Raw genomic sequence first — 20,555 nt, 5'->3', positions numbered from 1 at the left:
CAGCCTCCTAATTGCCTCCTCTTACAGCGGCGCAGTCAGATTGGAGGAGGCCCCCCAAAGGGCGTCCCTTTAATGTAATCGCCTCTCGAAAGACCCTATGGCCTAATCCAGCCCCAGGCTGAGGTCTGCGTTAGGACCTCAACATAGGAATCTGGGGAGAACACATTTCAGTTTGTAACCGATGACACCTGGTTTTTAACCAGAATTTGTATTTAGCAGAAATCCTCATTTCCTGATATCAGCCCCCGGAGCAGTCTGAGACTCGGGAAGGTGAAACGTTTTCCAAGGTTACCCTCACAGAGAGGGGGTGCCTGTCCCTCTCAGCTTGTCTGCGGGGTGTCTGTCGGAGTCTGTCTGATGCCCAAATCCACGAATGTGACCATCGTCCTGCACTGTTGCTCAGGATTCCACTGGCCACAGGAGGGATGCAGGGCCGTGCTCCATGGGAGGGAAGCAGGGGAAGTCTTCCTGAGGCTGATTCTGTGTAACACACACAGTTTTTTGCATATTGTGTCTCAGTCTTGATGGGGGCGAGCAGCTGAGACCCATAGGGGGGTTAGGCTCCCCCAAAGCACCACTTGGTCCTACAGTTGTCACCAATCCAGAGCCACAGAGGAGAAATCTGTGTCCTCGGAACCTGTGAGTGACATTCACGGTGGCATTTCACCTATTCTGGAAAAACAGGGTGGCAACAACCCAAAAGTATTTCTTTGCTATTTTGAAATAGCAGTCATAACCAGGAAGAGAATGCACTTAAAAGATTTCATAGCCCTGGCCGTTTTGGCTCAGTGGATGGAGCATTGGCCTGTGGACTGAAGGGTCCTGGGTTCAATTGCTGGTCAAGGCACATGCCCTGGTTGTGGGCTCGATCCCCAGTGTGGGGCATGCAGGAGGCAACAAATCAATGATTCTCTTTCATCATTGATGTTTCTATCTCTCTCTCCCGCTCCCTTTCTCTCTGAAATCAATAAAAATTAAAAACTATTTCATTAATATTCAGTGTAAAGATTGAATTTCCAGGAGTTGCAGTGCAGTGACTACAAGTCAGCTCACGTAGGAAGGAGGGCCCGGCCCCGCCCCGTGCTCTGGCTGCAGCCACTATCACATTCTCAGCCATTAGGAGTAAAGCAAAAACTAGATTACATCTTATTTTCCACAATTTCCATCGCTTTAGCGCATGTGAATGAATCATCCCATGGCCTCAAATGATTTGAAGATAATACTGACACAGCCATTCTTACTTATAAAATCGCAAGCACTGGTGACAGTATCCCCCGTGGCGGCCAACTGCTCGGCTACTTGTTTATGTTTTTGCTCTAGCTCATCCCTCAGGCCCCTTTCATCTCGTCCTAACTGTTACCACCGCCGTGAGGAAGGGCAATGACTTTCTACACAGATGTTTTGTTGGAAAAATTACCAGACTCAGCTGGGGCTCTGCCTCTCTCCTTCGCTGACTTTCTAGAATAAAACAGAACATATCTCTGTTGTGTCCTTTTCTTAACAGCCACACCTTCATTCCAGCTTGAGGAACTCTTAAAATTGTGTCCCTGTGTCTTGCTCTTGGCCTTACGAGGCCTCTCTTGTGAGTTTCACCGGCACCGATGGTCTGTCTGCTCAGGAACCCTGCAGCCAGCTTCCCAGACACGAGGAGGTTTCCAGCATTTTAGCTGGCGAGCATCCGGTCCTCTGAAATTGTGGCTCTGAGATTTCCAACACTGAGATGTAAAATAACGCTGGAGTTTCCCAGCTGTCAGAGGCAAGAACATATTGAATTGGTTTAAGCCCAAAAGACTTCATCTCCGATTTGATTTACTGGATATTTTGGCTGGAAGCACAGGAACGCCATAGGAGAGCGGGGAGTCATGTACAATGCATAGAAGGGCGCTGTGTTTCTGAGCCGCGGGACAGAGCCTGGAGCCCACGATGGACGCTCATTACGGTAATCTGGCCAAATTGGCAGCTCCTTCTCATGGAAAGCTGTTTGTTTTGCGCGACCATCATCAACCAAGGTCGTTTGACGATGCAAATGAGGTTCTGCTGCTTTCATCATCCCTTCAAAGATATTGGAGCAGAAGAAAGCACCTTCCATTTTACTGACACGCAAAAAGGTTACGCTTATGAACGTCCCCGACTTAAAAGCACCTCCTGTTAATGTGTCCAATTGCAGAGCAGAAAATGGTTAGGATGCATTTTGAGAAGCTGGATTTTAAAAAAATATATTTTTTTATTGATTTCAGAGAGGGAGGGAGAGGGAGCGAGAGATAGAAACATCAATGATGAGAGAGAATCATTGATTGGCTGCCTTCTGCACACCCCCTACTGGGGATCAAGCCTGCAACCTGGGCATGTGCCCTTGGCCAGAATCGAACCTGGGACCTTTCAGTCCCTAGGCCAACGCTCTACCCACTGAGCCAAACTGGATGTTTTGGTTAGGGCAGAAGCTGGATTTTTTTTTTCCAGAGCACTGTGACTTCATTTGTAAAAACTTGACAGCTTTTATATGACCTATTTAAAAACAAAATTCCTGGCTCGTTGCCTGTGACACTTGGTTGTGTATTCTATGAGTCGATGAAATTAGTGGAAGAAAATCTTTTTATTGCCTTCAGATGCCTCGTGCCGAAACCATGTGCTCTGGATGTCACCTCCACGTGTGTGCACTCTGTGGACTCAGCCATGGGACATCAGGTCCGAGTCAGAGGCACGCAGGCCAGTGCGCAGCCAGTCCAGCCACTTCCTTCCTTCCTCTCAGACCCAGGCCCGTGTGTGGGACTCGGAGCTGTCACCTTCGTCTTGAACCTCTCAGCTTTGACTGGCTGAGCCTTGTCGTAGTCATTTGGTTTTGGGGGCTTTGACCTCGCTGGTCCCTGAGGCAGACTTTCCCCCCATCCTTGTGTTCTGGGGCACAGGCCGTGAGTAGACTGGATGGGTGACAGGTGTATCTGGGATGCCTGCCAAGCACTAGGCCGCCCCTCCATCTAGTGGCCGACAGCTTCAGGCGGCCTCATTCGTACAGCGTGCCGAACACGTATCAGCGTTTTCTATTCCGACTAATGTTATGAACACCTGGTGCTTGCTCCCATCCTCCTGCTGCTTCCAGCTTTTCCACGGAAGCCCCTGAGCTGACTGATGTCTCTGTGGGACCACATCCAGGTCAGTCAGACTTTTACTCTGGACTCTTTTCTTGCACCGGATGGAGGGGATTCAGGACCATACTCTCTTAGCCTTGAGGCTCCCACGCTCCCTCCCTCTCATTCCCCCGGGCCTACACACTCTTGAATTACTCCCACCCCTTCCTTTTAAACCTCAACTATGACCACCTCCTCCCTCCACGCAGTCTCACTCCCATCCTTTCTCTCATACTTCCCTGCCAACTTCCAGCCTTGGGTTAAACTTGCCATTCGCCTTGTTTCTAGACCAGGACTGCTGAATGCCATTGGAGAAAGCCCAGCCACTGAAGCAGACTGGCACATCCAACATCTCCTCTTCATTGGACAGTGGCAGCTCTTCCCCGCGATCCCTGTTAAATTCCCTGTCTGGGGCCAGGGTTTGCCCCAAATATCTTCACAATTCCTACTTTAACCCCACCCTCCTAAAAAAGGTGGCTTTGTTGCTAATTATGCTCAGTAGTTACTTTGCTACTTAGGCTGAGAAATTGGAGGAAGTGCCCTCAAACTTCCTACTTCCACACCAAGAAGCACTCCTGTGTTTGCTCTCTTCCTACCTGTTCATAGAGGTAAGAGGTGTGCACTAGATCACCACCTTTCACCAGGAACCTGGGAGACCTCGGTAATGTTCCCTCCTCTGTGTTTATCTACTAATAATTCCTGCTCTTCTCGGCTGGTCTTTTGAAAGAGAAATCAGTGTCCAATATCTTAGTCATTTGCTCCTCAGTGCATTCCCACTTGGGTTCTACCACCCACACTCTCCGCAACTTGAACTTGATAAGGGTTTTCAATGACTTTGGAATCGCCAAATCCAAGAGTCCCATTCTAATACTGCTGTAACTGCCTTCTTTTCCATTCCAAGTGGTCTCTTGGACAGACTACCCCACATCTTCAGCTTGTGTTCCTCACCCAAATCCAAGAGTCCCATTCTAATACTGCTGTAACTGACTCCCCCTTGAAATGCTCTGTGCATTTAGCTTTCAGAGCATGGCTCTCTTGGCTGTTTTATTCATTCACTTAACAAACATTTACCTACTGTGTCCCAGGTTGTGCCATAGGTGCTGTGGATACATGCAGTGTCTTCCCTTTGAGAGCTTACGCTCTGCATATTTTGTATTTTAGACAGAGTCTTTCTTGTCTACTAGGATACCTCCTCATCTTTCAAATATTGGTTTTCTGTGTTGCCGGCCGGTAGGATCCCCTCCTCTGCCTTCTTTTCCATTCCAAATGGTCTCTTGGACAGACTAACCCACATCTTCAGTTTGTATTCCTCACGTTCGTATGACTCTCAAGTCTCTCTTCTTTCCAGATATTTGTTGTGACCATTCATTCCCTATTTCTAAATGCTTCTTATTCTTGGCTTCCAATTTCAGGAACTAGCACCATCATTATTTTTCTCAGTCTAAGGCAGTGGTCGGCAAACTCATTAGTCAACAGAGCCAAATATCAACAGGACCTCCCATCCACACTCATCTTGTATACTTGTTTCAGATAGACGAGTGTGGATGGGAGAGTTGGAAGGGGTCGACCTCAGCGAACGTACCTCAAAACAATGTACCTCCCCCGCACTGAGTATACCGCGGCCCGCCTGCGCTGCGCCGCGTCTCCCGTCACCCGACCGAACGACCAACAACCCCCACTTCTCCACTTCTTCTAACGCCACTTCTTCAAAATAGACTCACCCAGGCCAAAAACTGACTTCTGCACATGGACCATGAAGTTTCAATCGCACTGTACATGTGCGCCCGCACCTGGTATTTTGTGGAAGAGCCACACTCAAGGGGCTCGCGAGCCGCGGTTTGCGGACCACAGGTCTAAGGCATTACCAGCCATTTACTTCCCATTCACCTGACACCCTATGAGAAGCCGTTTACCTGTCTCATTCCTTCAACCCCACCGACTGTTGAAAACAATGTTTGATGAGGTGTTGGAGGTGTTTTAGCCAACTTTTGATTATAGTTGGTGAGGGGTCAGCAGGGATGGAGACATTTACAGTTTTTTTTATAAATAGTTTCTACTGTGAATCCCTCGGGCCTCCTGCTACTGGGGAGCAGAGAGTGTGTGCCTGAGTCAATCTTTTCGTTTTCTGTGGCTATTTCTGATGGGAATAGTAGTAATGAGCTGATAGTATGTAAAAATGACTACTGACTTCTTATCATTAGATTACAAAATAAGGTAACTTTTTTTTCCCAAAAGGAAGACATTTGATCTGATCGACTAAGCAAATGCTTTACTGGAAAGTTCTCTCCAATTCGGCATCTGCTGTGGAATTGGGGTGAACAGTGGTAAGTAGCCAAGTGTGAAATGCAGGGCAGAGGAACAGTGTTAGGCAAACAGGCTGAGGGGAGAATCTCAGTAGCCTTACAAACTGGTTAATTAACCTAAAGATGAGTCTCACCAGTACTTAATTTTTTTCCCAAGAGACTTCCGAGTTTACTTTTCCTGATAGTCTTTCTTTCTTATCTTTTCCTTGAAAAAGGCAATTTGTTCTTAGTCTAGCGAAACCAAGTAAAAAGAAATTAAGTGAATAGACATTGACATTTACAACACAGAAACTGGACAAACTGGGTCAGACAAAGTTCTAATGACTATGGAACCTGAGTTCAGGTAGGAACAGTTTGAGGGAACACTCTTGCAGTGGTAGCTCTCCGTGGTGCTGAAACCCCCACCTGTCAGGCTGGTTAGGGTAGAGTCTCTAGGCCAGCGGTTCTCAACCTGTGGGTCTCGACCCCTTTGGGGGTCGAACGACCCTTTCACAGGGGTCGCCTAAGACCATCGAAAAACACATATTGAATATATAATTACATATTGTTTTTGTGATTAATCACTATGCTTTAATTATGTTCAATTTGTAACAATGAAAATACATCCTGCATATCAGATATTTACATTACGATTCATAACAGTAGCAAAATTACAGTTATGAAGTAGCAACGAAAATAATTTTATAGTTGGGGGTCACCACAACATGAGGAACTGTATTAAAGGGTCGCGGCATTAGGAAGGTTGAGAACCACTGCTCTAGGCAGTTAGGACAAGTGAACTATAAATATTACTGAGAATAGCTTACACTTACACATTGCATTGAAAAATTGCATTGTTTAATAGGTGTGATGATATTGTAAGAAAAAATTGGAAATGTTAGGAAGGAGTGATATTCCTAAGGGTAATTATTCAACCTGAAGTATCTTAAGCTTGATTTTTCTTATTCAGCGATGTGAAGGTTGTTATTAACACATTAAATTGGTGATTTTCCCACTATACATATTTAGCCAATATAGTTAATTTGACTCTTTTCTTTATAAATTTTAAAACCAATTAAGAATATTAAGAATTTAGGGAGTTACTCTTAAAACCTTTCTAGTGGGAGAAACACATTTTTAGGGTTTAGGAGCAATTAGAAAACTATCCTTTTCTATATAATTTAGAATTATAATTAGAATTTCTAATTCTGTTACAATTCAATATGATTTTCAATATATTACAAGTTTTATTTTGAAACCTTATCATTATATGAGCAGTAGTGTTCACCACACAGCCTTATGTTTTCAGTTTTTATTTTCTCAATGCAATGTTTTTTATAATATTTTGAACTTTTTTGCTCCCCATTGCTTCTTATAGCTCATACTTCCACTAAATCATTTCTACAAGGCAAACTGATTTTGTATATTGATCTATTTTAAAATATGAATGAGCTACACACTGAGGTTTTGAAACACATAAGTAAAAGGAATCATCTCGGGGGGATGGATATGTGAGGAAGTGAAGCAGGAATTATGCTGGTAAACTCGACTGAATTCTGGACTTTGATGTTATTTTTAAATACAACACCACATGCAAAGGAGGAGGTGGAAGCACACTTCTTAACTCATATGAAAAGGCAAGAATTACTTGATAGCAAAACTAGACAAAGACATCACAAGGAAAGAAAAGTACCGGTATTCCTATAAAACATAGACACAAAAACCCTTATGAAAATATTAGCAAACTGAATCCAATCTATATATATAAAAGTCTAATATGCAAAGTGTCCCCTCGGGAGTTCGACCAGGAGTTCAGTCACTTGCTGTGACATGTGCTGACCACCAGGGGGTGGCACAGAATGAAGGAAGGCCCCGGCCAGCAGCTGGAAGGTCCTGATCAGCCCTGATCGCTGGCCAGGCCTAGGGACCCTACCCTTGCACGAATTTCGTGCACTGGGCCTCTAGTAACATATAAAAAAGGATAATATATCACCTAGCTGGTGTGGCTCAGTGGTTGAGCATTGACCTATGAACCACAAGGTCACAGTTCGATTCCTGTCAGGGCACATGCCTGGGGTGTGGGCTCGGTCCCCAGTAGGGGGCGTGCAGGAGGCAGCCGATCAATGATTCTCTCTCATCATTGATGTTTCTCTCTCTCCCTCTTCCTTTCTCTCTGATGTCAACAAAAACATATATATTTAACATATTTTATTGATTTTTTACAGAGTGGAAGGGAGAGGGATAGTTAGAAACATCAATGAGAGAGAAACATTGATCAGCTGCCTCCTGCACGCCCCCTACTGGGGATGTGCCCGCAACCAAGGTACATGCCCTTGATGGGAATCGAACCTGGGACCCTTTAGGCTGATGCTCTATCCACTGAGCAAAACCGGTTAGGGCTCTATATTTTTTAAAGGATAATATATCATGATCAAGTGGGGATTATCCCAGGTATGCAATGTAGTTAAACTTTCATAAGTCAATCAATGTAAATTTTCATATTAGCATAATGATTGAGTGAAAACAAATGACTAATTTATTCAATATGCAGTAACCTAAAAAAATTAATAATGCAACCATAATATGAAACAGCAATTCTACTTCCAAGTATACATCCATAGACATTAAAAAACAATCATTCAAAAAACTACTAGTATATGCACTCTTGTGATCATTGCAGCATTATTTACAATTATTAGTATGCAGAAACCAGTTGCATTTTTATATGCCAATAATAAACTATCAGAAAGATAAAATAGGAAAACAAACCAAACCAAGATAAGGAAGCAACATCAATAGACAAATAGATGGATACAGAAGTGTACATATATACAGTGGTATATTACTCAGTTATAAGAAAGAATGAAACCTTGCCATTTGTAACAACATGGATGGGCCTAGAGAATATAATGCTAAGTGAAATAAGTCAGACAGAAAAAGAAATACCATGTGATTTGACTTATATGTGGAAACTTAAAAAAAAATAAATGAAAAAATAGACTGATGGTTACCAGATGGAGCGAGGTTTGGGGGCTGGGGGAAGGGGATTAAAAACTACAAATTGCCAGTTATAAAAACAGCGATGGGGCTGTAAAATACAGCCTAGGAAAATAGTCAATAACATTGTAATAACCATGTGTGGTGTCAGATGGCTACTGGACTTACCAGGGTGATCACTTTGTAAGTTATATACATATCTCATCACTATGTTATACATCTGAAACTAATATTATGTGTCAGCTGTAATTGAAAAAAAAATCCTACTGATGAATTACTACTTGCACAAGGTAGCTGGGCTCCAGATTAAAATGACCTAAATGTAAACTGAAGCAAAAGGATGATACAATCTGCGATCGTTAAGAATTTAAAAAATAAATTAGTTATAAAAGACATTGGGACAATAGGAAAAATCTGAACAAGGGCTATATCACAACAATATTAAATATCTTGCATGTAATACATGGTATTCATGTAGGGAAAAGCCTTACTTCTTAGGAGATACATGTTGAAGGATTTCTTTAGGGGTAAATTCACCATGAAGCCAGCAACTTCCACTGGGCTGAGAAAGTGTATGTGTACAAACACACATAGCTCACGCCCCCGAGAGGAATCAGCCAATGGAAATAACTGGTGATCTGGGTGAATAGAGCTATCTTCTGTACCACGTTGTCAAGTTTCATAAGGTTTGGTTTTCAACGTAACAAGTGGAAGACAGCTTTCTCTCTTGGGCCCATGGACTTCGTGGTCCCTTTGGGTTTATTCTGTTTGTGTTCCGAGTTGCTGTGAAGCTTTCTTTAAAAGAGAAAACGTGTTTCTGGTTATCACTTTGGAGTCTCTCCCCTGACATTCAGCTCTTTCCACGGAGTCTCTGGGTGATGTGATTTTTCAAATGAATATGCTAGTAAATAAAGTAACTTCAATGAAAGAAATGTGTTTGTTCATCTCCATGGAGCTCAAATTTATAGGAAGAAACATTTGAAAGCAATATAGACGGGTCCTCTCTGCTTTATAACTGGTGCTCAATAAGAAAGTGCTCAAACATGAGTGCTTTACAAGCCTCTAAATATCATTAGAACAGCTGATCGCAGCAACACTAGCATTCCAGGCCCTGCCCAGACTCGTCCGAGGAGAGGGCCTTGATCTGCACTTGAATCACGTGTGCCATGCTCTTCTCTTCACCACAGGTGTGTCCCTAGCGAGCCCTTTAAGGCAAGCATGTCAAACTCATGGCCGGCGACCGCATTGCTTGTTTACCCGCCTGCGGGGAGTTTAAAATGCTTTAAGGGCTCCTTCCTTCTCAGGTCTCAGTCTTCAGTCCTCTGAGAAAAGTTCCCTCCCCTTCCAGTCTGGTCCATCTCTGCTGATGGGGATTCTTTGTCATCTACCAGGATCTTTATACTTCTTAAAAAATATTTTATTGGTTTCAGAGAGGAAGGGAGAGGGAGAGAGAGATGGAAACATCAATGGTGAGAGAGAATCATGGATCAGTTGCCTCCTGCACGCCCCCTAGTGGCAACCCGGGCATGTGCCCTGACCGAGAATCCAACGGTGACCTCCTGGTTCACGGGTCGATGCCCAACCACTGAGCCACACAGCCGGGCTATATTGATTCCTTTCCATAGCTTCCCCTCCCACCTGGCCGGCTTTCCTTGGGTCTCCCGCCTTTCTCCGGGCCACTCCTGTGGTGCTGCTCAATGTATTCCCAGAGGCATCCCGCCTTTCCTCACATCTAACTCTTGCTGCTCACCCAGCAGGTGGGACAATGCTTTTGGCAGAACATATTTGTTTCCACGTCTCTCTGAAAACCCGAGAACTCTAGAATATTCTGAGAAGGTCGCCCCGCTTTATCCTTCGGGGTCTATGCATGCAGCTGCTGAGGGCTGGGGTGCAGCCAGCGTCCACCCTTGGGCGCTGGGTGACTGTGGACCAGCAATGGCTCCTCCCTGCACCCAGGCTTCCCACGTGCAAAGTGAAGCCCATGTCCGACCTGCTTCCGGTGGCTGTGAGGAGTGGAACCTTGTACATCCTGCTGGGCGCCCAGACAGTGCCCTGGGGGCGCTTCCTACGTCCACTCCTCGTCAGCCCCGGTCCACGGATTAGCCGCACGGATGGGATCAAGTCTATGGTCAAGATGTGAACGTGACCCTCACCAAACCCTGTCTTCTTTCTGCTTCTCTCTGTCACCAATGCAGGTTTCGCTGGGGCTTCTGCACGCGCACGCGACGCACATCCTGTGGCCCCCGGGGCGCTGGCAGCGGCTGCAGTCCATGCTCCCCCCCGAGCGCCTGCCGGTGCAGAGCGAAGACCAGTGATGGCTCTCCCGCCGCCCGCACAGGAGGCCACCCACGTCCAACAGCGCAGGAAGGGGGTTCCGCCAACACGTGACGCCCTGCGGGAGACCCCCTCTCACGCTAAGATGACTAAAGAGAGTTTAAAAACATTAAATGGTATGAAGTGGCACCTGATTTTGTGGTCAATTGTAATACCCGATTGTTTTATGCCAAAAAAACACACCGACCTTTGGGAATGTGAAGGCGTATTCTCATATGTCTGCTGGGGGTTATGTGAGACTTTGCCGGGCGCACTTATCCTGTTGATCGCTGGGTTTTGATTTGGTGTTTGCTGCTGAAAGAATGTGAAAATGAACCGAAGGGAAAGTAATTGCTTGAGTGATGCCACTTACTGCTTAGCTGGAACAGAAGAAACCTATTAGACACATACTGATAGGAATTACATTGTGATTGACAGCCAGGTGGGACATACTGTAAGCTGTGATGTAAAAATAAAGCACTCATTTGCTCAGGTACTGCTTTGCTTGCCATTTCATCTGTACGTCCATGAAGAAGGACTATCTTCTCTCTTGGGGAGGACCGATCCTGTCAATACTTCCATACAATCAACCTTTCTCATCGGCCCTTTTGACTTGAAAACTTCTGAGTGATCTCATGACTGTTCACAGGGATGAGTGAACCCTTTTATCAGTATTTAGTCACTATTTCTTAAAATATTCTAAGTGAAAGGGAAGAAAAAAAAATCCCTCCAGAACAACCAAGTCTGGTTTGTTTTTTACCCCAGTGATGTTCCAGGGTTCATGTAATGCTGACCACCAATTGCTAAGTGTTATAATATTAGCACATGAGAGTCTGCAATTGTATAGATAAGGAGGAGGTAAGAGGCCAGCATGCTAGTCTGCATTTATGAAACTTTTCTTCCTTTTTCCTCCCATGGATTGGGGGCTCGCGCTGATGGGAACTAATCTCTGAACCTATCTCCTCTGTGCGCCTAGTCTCGTTTTCTTGCTTCGTCAGCAATATAATCCCAAACAAGGACCAGCCATCTTGCCAGCGTGGATGCAAACTCATTCGCTTGCAGGAACAGAGGCTCAACAGCAAAAAACACAGGCATGTTAAGGGCCTATGTTGTTAATAACAATTCATTATCATCACAATAGCTTGTTCACCAAACATCAGTGAGTACTAATGTATTAAGGTTGGTCAAAATTAATGTTTTAAAAAATAATACAGTAAACCCTCCATTTTTTGGACCTTGATTTCATGGGCTTCGGATTTAATGGACAAAATTTCAAGTCCGTATGTCATGTGTTAATTCTAAAATGATTTTAACCAAAATTTGCTTATAATTAAATCAACAGATTATTTTTTTTCATTATTAATTCACTGTTAGTTTTAGCCAATAGGCCATAGGTTGGGAAAACATGGTAGTGATCTCACTGACATAAATATTACACATCTACAACTATTGTCTACATATTTAAACCCAAGAGTCACCCTTTCACAGGGGTCGCCTAAGACCATCCTGCATATCAGATATTTACATTACGATTCATAACAGTAGCAACATTACAGTTATGAAGTAGCCACGAAAATAATTTTATGGTTGGGTCACAACATGAGGAACTGTATTTAAAGGGCCAGAAGGTTGAGAGCCGCTGCTCTAGGCGCTTCGTCCTGTTGCTGCAGGCATGACTTTCTGCAGCAGTTTTAACTCGCACTGGCTGATGTTCCCACGTGTGCTAAGCCACACCCCTGCCATGTGCATTTACTCACGGTGACTGGTGAATGCACGCATTTACTAGACCTTTTCAGTATAGATTTAAAATTACAGCAATATATATAGAAAATCTTTCTGTAGAATTAAACTTTTCGTACATAATTACATAATTTAAATTACACAAATGTGTCTATGTAAGTAAACTAATTTTTTAACATATTCATTTACAAAGTAGACAATCCTAAAATCTGTATGAGTCCACAAAAGACCCCAATTAGCCAAAAGCAATCTTCTGAAAGAAGAACAAAGCTGGAGATATTGTACTCCCTGATTTTAAACGACATCATACATCTATAGTATTTAAAACAGTGTGCTGGTGACCTTTGGCACAGAGGTCAATGAGACAGAACAGAGAGCCCAGAAATAAACCCACACTTGTGTGGTCAGTTAGTTTACAACAATGGAGACAAGAACATACAATGGGGAAAGGACTGACTCTTCAATAAATACTCCTGGGAGAACGGGGCAGCCACAAGCAAAAAAAAAATGGAACTGGACTTCTGACACCCCACTCACAAGTGAAGTCAGAACGGATTAGAGACTTGAAGGTAAGACCAGAAACCATAAAACTCCTAGAAGAAAACTTGTGAGGTAAGCTTCTTGACATTTTCTTGGTCATGATCTTTTGGATTCGATTCCAAAAGCAAAGGCAACAAAAGCAAGCATAAAATAGCGGGACAACATTGAACTAAAAAGGTTCTGCACTGCAGAGGAACCATCAATGAAATGAAAGGGCAATGCACTGATGGGGAAAATGTTTTCAAATCGTATATCTGATAAGGGTTTAATATCCAAAATGTATCAATGATTCATACAACTCAATAGCAGAAATAAGTAAGTAATCCATTCAATTATAAAAACAGGCACAGAATCTGAATAGATCCCCCCCCCAAAAAAAAAACACACCCCAATAATACCATGACCAACAGATACATGGAAAAGTTGCTCAACATCACTAATCATCAGAGTCACACAAAACAAGACCAGGAGAGCTCACTTCACACCTGTCAGCACAGCTGTTATAAAAAAGACAAGGAATAATAAGCGTCGAGGATGTGGAAGAAAGGGAACCTTTGTACACGTTGGTGGGAATGTGAATTGGTTTAGCCTCTATGGAACCAGCACAGGGGCTCTCCACAAAATTAAAAATAGAACTACCATATGACCCAGGAATTCCACCTCTGGGTATTTATCTGCAGAAAATGAAAACACTAACTCAAAAAGATACATGCACCCATGTCCGTTGCAGCATTAGTTACCATAGCCACAACAGGGGTATAAACCATGTCCATTAAAAGATGGATGGATAAAGAAACTGTGATATATAGATATGAATATTACTCAGCCACACAAGGAAATATTGCCATTTTCAACAACATGGATGGACCTTAAGGGAATTATGCAATGTGAAATAAGTCAGAAAGAGAAAGGCAAATGCTATATGATCTCTCTAATATATGGCATCTAACAAAAATGAGCTGAAAGATACAGAGAACAGATTGGTGGCTGTGAGGCAGAGGCAGGGGTGGAGGTGTGAAGGGAGGAAACAGTCAGGGGGATGATATGTACAGTGTAGTGACTGTAGTTAATACTGTGCTGCATCCTTGAAAATTGCTTCCGAGAGCAGATCTTAAAAGGTCTCATCACAAGAAAAACTGTAACTGTTTATGGCGATGAACATTAATTAGACTGATTATGGTGGTCATTCCACAATATATACAATTATGTTGTACACCTGAAACTACTCAAATATGTCAGTAATACATTAATTGTAAAAAACAAATTGCAGACACCATGTCTCCAGTTTGGGTCCTGATTCCTCAACACCCTGTGAATTCTCTCTTTTCTGCTAAATCCAAGCATAATTGAGTCAAGCCACAAACTTCTTACCAAGAGTTGCCCTCCTCCACTCCCAGTTTCCCCCTTAAATACATGAGCATAAACCTGCCTTAAAAATTCAGATCTTCAGAGTCAGAAATATCTTGAGAATCAGTCTTAACACCAACTCTGAAAACAAAATCTTCACAAATGTCTTTATCTTGTCATAGTCACTCTCCCCTTTATTAGTATGGGAGCGACTTCAACAAAACTATTCTCTTTTTCCGAGAAATATCTCTAAGTTATATTTTCCAGGCTCCTCTGCTGTTAGTAATGGCCATGTTTGAGCTCTTGCCAACTCGGGTTATGATTGAAAGTGATGGATGTGCCTGGCACAGAAAACTTCTCCTGGGCACCTCCAGGTTTTTTTAGGTCTTCCGGTGGGATGTTCATGATGATAAAGCCCTAAGGGTAGCACACCATGGAAAATGTATGGGTCCCTGAATGACCACCTGAAAAACAGCCAACACAACTTGAACATCCTCTCAGGACTAGCAAGTGAGCAGGAAACAAATGTCTATTGAGTAATGTCACTGACATGTTGAAGTCTGTTAGCAGAACCAAGTCTACCCTAGTCACGTAAGTTAATTAACGTAGAGGTTTCTGAAGGGAAGCATCCCAGTACAGCTTACAGGATGTCTCTGGGTCAGCTTGCTTTGGCCCAAGACTATCACGTCTGACTTTGAGAGGTTAAGGTCCCTGTTTGCCGAACTTGAAAACAAACCTTATAAGCTGATTTCAGTCTCAACAGCAACTGATTACTCAAATGTTGAACTTCAAAGATGCACGACACCATGATGAACATCTTTATATACAATCAGAAAGACTATAGAATGGGGACTTTGACTTGGAAGGGTATCAAAGTCACCTGGGAAAATATAGGAGTAAAAGTAGGTGTACAGTTATTTGTATGGAAAAATGCATGCAGGGTATGATAATTACAATAGTGTTATTGACTCTGTGTTTCATGTACTCACAACTGTACATGAAACTCAGGAGGAACAGAGTTCATGTTTAATAGTTTACATAATAACAGATTCATTGGGGTTTTCACATTAATTTGATCTCATTGATATTTATGTTGGAATGGTAGTAACTTTGCCATTGCCTTACACGCCTTTAGACATAAGATCAGCAAGTCTTCAGTCCTATTAAGAGCCTTACAAGAGGGTGATATCCAATCCCCAGCAGCAAAAATCAAAATCTACCCACTGGAGAGCTGGAAGGACACACACAGAATTGAAGGACCCCAACAAGAGAGTTCACCCCAAACAGAGCGTCCGAGGGCTGACAGTGGGGGGTGCCAGTGACATTCGCCAACACAGGCCTCTTATTTTAGTTTCTAGTCTTCTCACCAAATGGAAAGCCTCTATTTTTGGTGAAACATTACTTCTCCAAGGTCAAAGAGGAGAAGGGGTGCCCTAAACATACACATTTCCCCTCAGATCTTCCCAACGCCACCCCTTCTTTCTGTGAGAACAAAATTCAGCTCCAATCTTCTCAGATTGTTGCAGCTCGTTTCTGCATTTTTTATTTTTTAAATCTTCACCCGAGGGTATTTTTCCATGGATTTTTAGAGAGAGTGGAAGGGAGAGGGAGAGACAAAGAGAAACATCAATGTGAGAGAGAGAGACATCGATTGGTTGCCTCCTGCACGCACCCTGATCAGGGCCGGGGAACCTGCAACTGAGGTACGTGCCCTTGACTGGAATCGAACCCAGGATGCTTCAGTCCACAGGCCAATGCTCTATCCACTGATTCAAACTGGCCAGGGCAGTTTCTGCATTCTTCATACAGAGTTTTATTCTCTGGAGAGATGTCATAGCTCAGAATGCTGTCTAGATTCAAAACCACAGCACACCTTTATTCTCCCACTGTATTTACTTACTCACCTGTTCACCCTCCTAGAAGACTGATTTCTACTTTTTCTTCCCACAAGCATGCTATATCTTCTCTTAATGCTCACCCTCAAATAATGATGCTGCTTCCAATTCAACGAGAATATATAAGGAATAAGAAGACTTCACCTGCCTGCCACTCTCATATATATAACAACCTATCTGCACTGGTATCCATATACTCTGCTTCCTGCCTGTCCTTATGCTTGAACCCATTAAAATGCACCTTTTCATTTCAGAAAGTGGAATTCATGACTGAGTATGACGGGTGGCTCCCTTCTCCGCGTCCAGCACGGAGAGAGAGAGAGACGTGAACCGGTTCTTTTAAGTAGGAGGTGCTTTTGGATTTGAGAAAAAATGAAAATTTTTTCTCAAATCCCAAAGACACAGAAATAGAATAAAAGCTTGGGCTGGGTGTGGCGTCTGCCCTCTGAAGGAGGGACAGACACAGAGAGAGCCAGCACCGCAAGCAGATTTAATAAATACTCGAATAACAGGAAGCTCCATCACATCTGGGTGGGCCTTGAGTTCCTGGCGACATCATGAGATCCACCCCGTAACACTGGGCAGGAAGGTCAAACGGAGTGGCGTCCTGGTCTGTTGACCAGGTCCGCCCCCAAGGCATGGCTCTGCCTTCGCTCTGAGTTTCAGCCCACATATTTAAACCGAGTGTTTGCTAGCGACCCTCAACAACTGAGAAGGTAAATGTAAACCTATATCCAGACTGAAGTACAAATGAATTGAAAAAAGTGTATATGTAGGAATTCTCTAATGTCCACTGTGTACTAGATCCAAGACTTCTCGCCTACTCAAGGAAGTGTCTCTAGCAATGAACCCTCTTCTCCTATATCATTAATTCCCTGTTCCTGCATAGGCAATACTGGGAGCAGGCATACGTCCCAGTGCTGTGTTAATACTGGGACCAGGCATACGTCCCAGTCCTGTGTTAATACTGGGACCAGACATATGTCCCAGTCCTGTTAATACTGGGACCAGACATATGTCCCAGTCCTGTTAATACTGGGACCAGACATATGTCCCAGTCCTGTTAATACTGGGACCAGACATATGTCCCAGTCCTGTTAATACTGGGACCAGACATATGTCCCAGTCCTGTTAATACTGGGACCAGACATATGTCCCAGTCCTGTTAATACTGGGACCAGACATATGTCCCAGTCCTGTTAATACTGGGACCAGACATATGTCCCAGTCCTGTTAATACTGGGACCAGACATATGTCCCAGTCCTGTTAATACTGGGACCAGACATATGTCCCAGTCCTGTTAATACTGGGACCAGACATATGTCCCAGTCCTGTTAATACTGGGACCAGACATATGTCCCAGTCCTGTTAATACTGGGACCAGACATATGTCCCAGTCCTGTTAATACTGGGACCAGACATATGTCCCAGTCCTGTTAATACTGGGACCAGACATATGTCCCAGTCCTGTTAATACTGGGACCAGACATATGTCCCAGTCCTGTTAATACTGGGACCAGACATATGTCCCAGTCCTGTTAATACTGGGACCAGACATATGTCCCAGTCCTGTTAATACTGGGACCAGACATATGTCCCAGTCCTGTTAATACTGGGACCAGACATATGTCCCAGTCCTGTTAATACTGGGACCAGACATATGTCCCAGTCCTGTTAATACTGGGACCAGACATATGTCCCAGTCCTGTTAATACTGGGACCAGACATATGTCCCAGTCCTGTTAATACTGGGACCAGACATATGTCCCAGTCCTGTTAATACTGGGACCAGACATATGTCCCAGTCCTGTTAATACTGGGACCAGACATATGTCCCAGTCCTGTTAATACTGGGACCAGACATATGTCCCAGTCCTGTTAATACTGGGACCAGACATATGTCCCAGTCCTGTTAATACTGGGACCAGACATACGGCCCAGTCCTGTGTTAATACTGGGACCAGGCATACGTCCCAGTGCTGGATTAATACTGAGAAGCAGCAAAAGTAACCTCGCTACAATCACTGCTCTGGAAGTTAAGGCTGAACCAACCAGACAGCTGACTCAGCATGAACTCTGAGACTCTCTCCTTGACTCGTCCACCAATGCAAGCCTCTCCCAGTTGGTTCCCCGCCTTCAGCAAGGAGCTGCTGAAAGGCATTGTTCCTTTTCTCTCTCTACCATGAAGTTCTAGGTCATGATGCCAGTAACCAGCTGTGGGTTAGGCTCATGTATTCATACATTTAACACACATTTGTTGAGTGCCTACTATTTTCCAGTCCCTGCTTTTAAGGACTCACCGTCTAATGAGGAAGGTTAATGCATAAATAAATAACGACAGTAACATACTTTGCTCTCCATAACAGAGAAACACCTAGAATGCTATGTGAGCATAAAGGAGGAAGCAGCTGCCCTGTTGAAGATATTCCCAAAGCCGAGGGTAACATTGGAGCAGCTCGATTCCAAGCTTTCTTTATTTGCAGCCAGAGAGGAATAGGAAAGTGGGCTTAACTACACTTACCTAGTTGTATGCCCTGAGGTTGAAACATTTAAGTGTTAATGAGCAGTTCAGTAAAGATCAAACCTGTAGTTAAAGAGTGATCATTGTGTGGCACAACATACAAGAGGCATCGAACAGTAGATGAAAAAACTATTTGGGGGCAAGAACTTGTCTGCCCACACCGGCACCAGACCCCATAGGATCAATGTCAATACCATCGTCTCCCATTTAGAGGCTCACTCACTCCTCTGAGGGCCCACAGCGCTTTGCTCCTTTCTCATGAGTTTGTTTGTTTGTTTTTTGGTTGTTGTTTTTTTTTAGAGAGGGGGGGGGAGGGAGAGGGATAGAGAGATAAAAGCATCGATGAAGAGAAACAGTGATTGGCTGCCTCCTGCAAGCCCCATACTGGGGATTGAGCCAGCAACCCGGGCATGTGCCCTGACTGGGAATGGAACCCAACACCTCTTCGTTCATGGGACGGCACTCGATCACTGAGCCACACCTGCTGGGAATGACTCTTACCTTTAAGCCTGAAATAAACCGCCCCTCACTGAGCTCTTTGAAGTTTCATGTCTCGTTTTTGTATCTTTTAAAACACTCACCCAGAGCCTTGCACATAGAAGTGCTCAATAAATATTGCAAGAATGAATCACTAACACACAAGATCAGACTGGAACTCGTAAATAATGTTATTCACCAGGTTTATGGTCCTTCTTTTTAGAGTTGATAGAGTGACTGAAGAAGTTAACGGCCAAGTGGAAAGGAGGCAATCAGGAGAGGATGTGAGGAACCCAGGGTAACAGGGAGCTGAGGTAGCGATGCTGAAGATGCTGGAAATGTTGACGGTCGCTAGGAGAAAGATCCCATTTCATTTCCCTGATTCCCTCGAAGCGACTCCAAGACCACGGAGATTTCTGCTGGAAGCCTCACTCACAGGTTATGGTGTATGTGTGTGTGCACAAGTATTGCAAGGAGCTTCAGGGAGGTGGGCTTTTGTCACCAATCTCCAGGCACCGTGACATACAGAATGTTAAAAGCCTCAAACTAGCCAAAATCCAGGGGAGAACAGACAGACTGAAGAGCTGAGGCAGGTAGTTAATCTTCTGGAAGGTACTGCAAGGGAAGACAGGTTTGTTCGCCCAGCTGGCTGTCGCAAGTCTACTTTTGTGATTTGTTATCTTACCCGGTGGGAAATCTAGGTCTTGACATTGAATCACAAGGCAGGGGATGCCTGGATCCCTAAATAAATTTAGTCCAGGGAAGAGAGAGTGCAAAAGCTTTTTGTCAACCTTTACACCGGAACTAAAATCTGGGCCACATTTGGCCCCAGGTATAAATGTTTCTAAGCACATTTATTACGGCTTGAGGAAAAGAGAAACCGATGAATTGGCAATGAGCCTTATTATTACAAAGCAATCTTTTTTAAAACCATCATTCAATAATGATTCTAGATGGACATCTCAGCCAGAAAATTGCACTTACTGCAGCAAATTATATTCTAAATATTACCTTAAAGATAACATCTCAATGGTCAAAATCATTAACTGCTACCTTCGTGAATAGCGTAGATTCTACAGAGTCCTCAAATGGGTGCAAGCCTCGCATTCATTGTCTAATGTGTCTTTTCTTGGCTTGACATAAGCAAATGTCCTATTTTAGTAGAACTAATATTATGTCAGCTTGAAGGACAAGCGTCAGTATTTTTGTCATCTTTGCTTTCCTTCTGCAGAAAAAAAATGTGCACAAGAAAAGAAGTCTGTCATACAGCGGACACTGGGGTTGTCTTCTCTACGTCTGTTCCCACTCGGCCCACTA

At 43.9% G+C, this 20,555-nt stretch overlaps 1 protein-coding gene across 2 annotated transcripts in view; it reads left to right on the top strand.

Annotated features, from left to right (window-relative positions):
- IMMP2L (inner mitochondrial membrane peptidase subunit 2) overlaps positions 1-11,213 on the top strand; it is a 488,390-nt gene extending 477,177 nt beyond the window's left edge. For both annotated transcript variants that reach the window (XM_014547169.1, XM_005875617.2), the window contains one exon: positions 10,600-11,213. In XM_014547169.1, coding sequence (XP_014402655.1) covers positions 10,600-10,719 — 120 coding nt within the window. In that variant the 3' untranslated portion in view covers positions 10,720-11,213. The remainder of the gene's footprint in view (positions 1-10,599) is intronic.
- The last annotated feature ends 9,342 nt before the right edge of the window (positions 11,214-20,555 follow it).

The sequence above is a fragment of the Myotis brandtii genome, unplaced genomic scaffold (assembly GCF_000412655.1).
Source record: "Myotis brandtii unplaced genomic scaffold, ASM41265v1 scaffold466, whole genome shotgun sequence".
NCBI lineage: Eukaryota > Metazoa > Chordata > Mammalia > Chiroptera > Vespertilionidae > Myotis > Myotis brandtii.
This window is presented reverse-complemented; position numbering and strand designations above follow the sequence as displayed.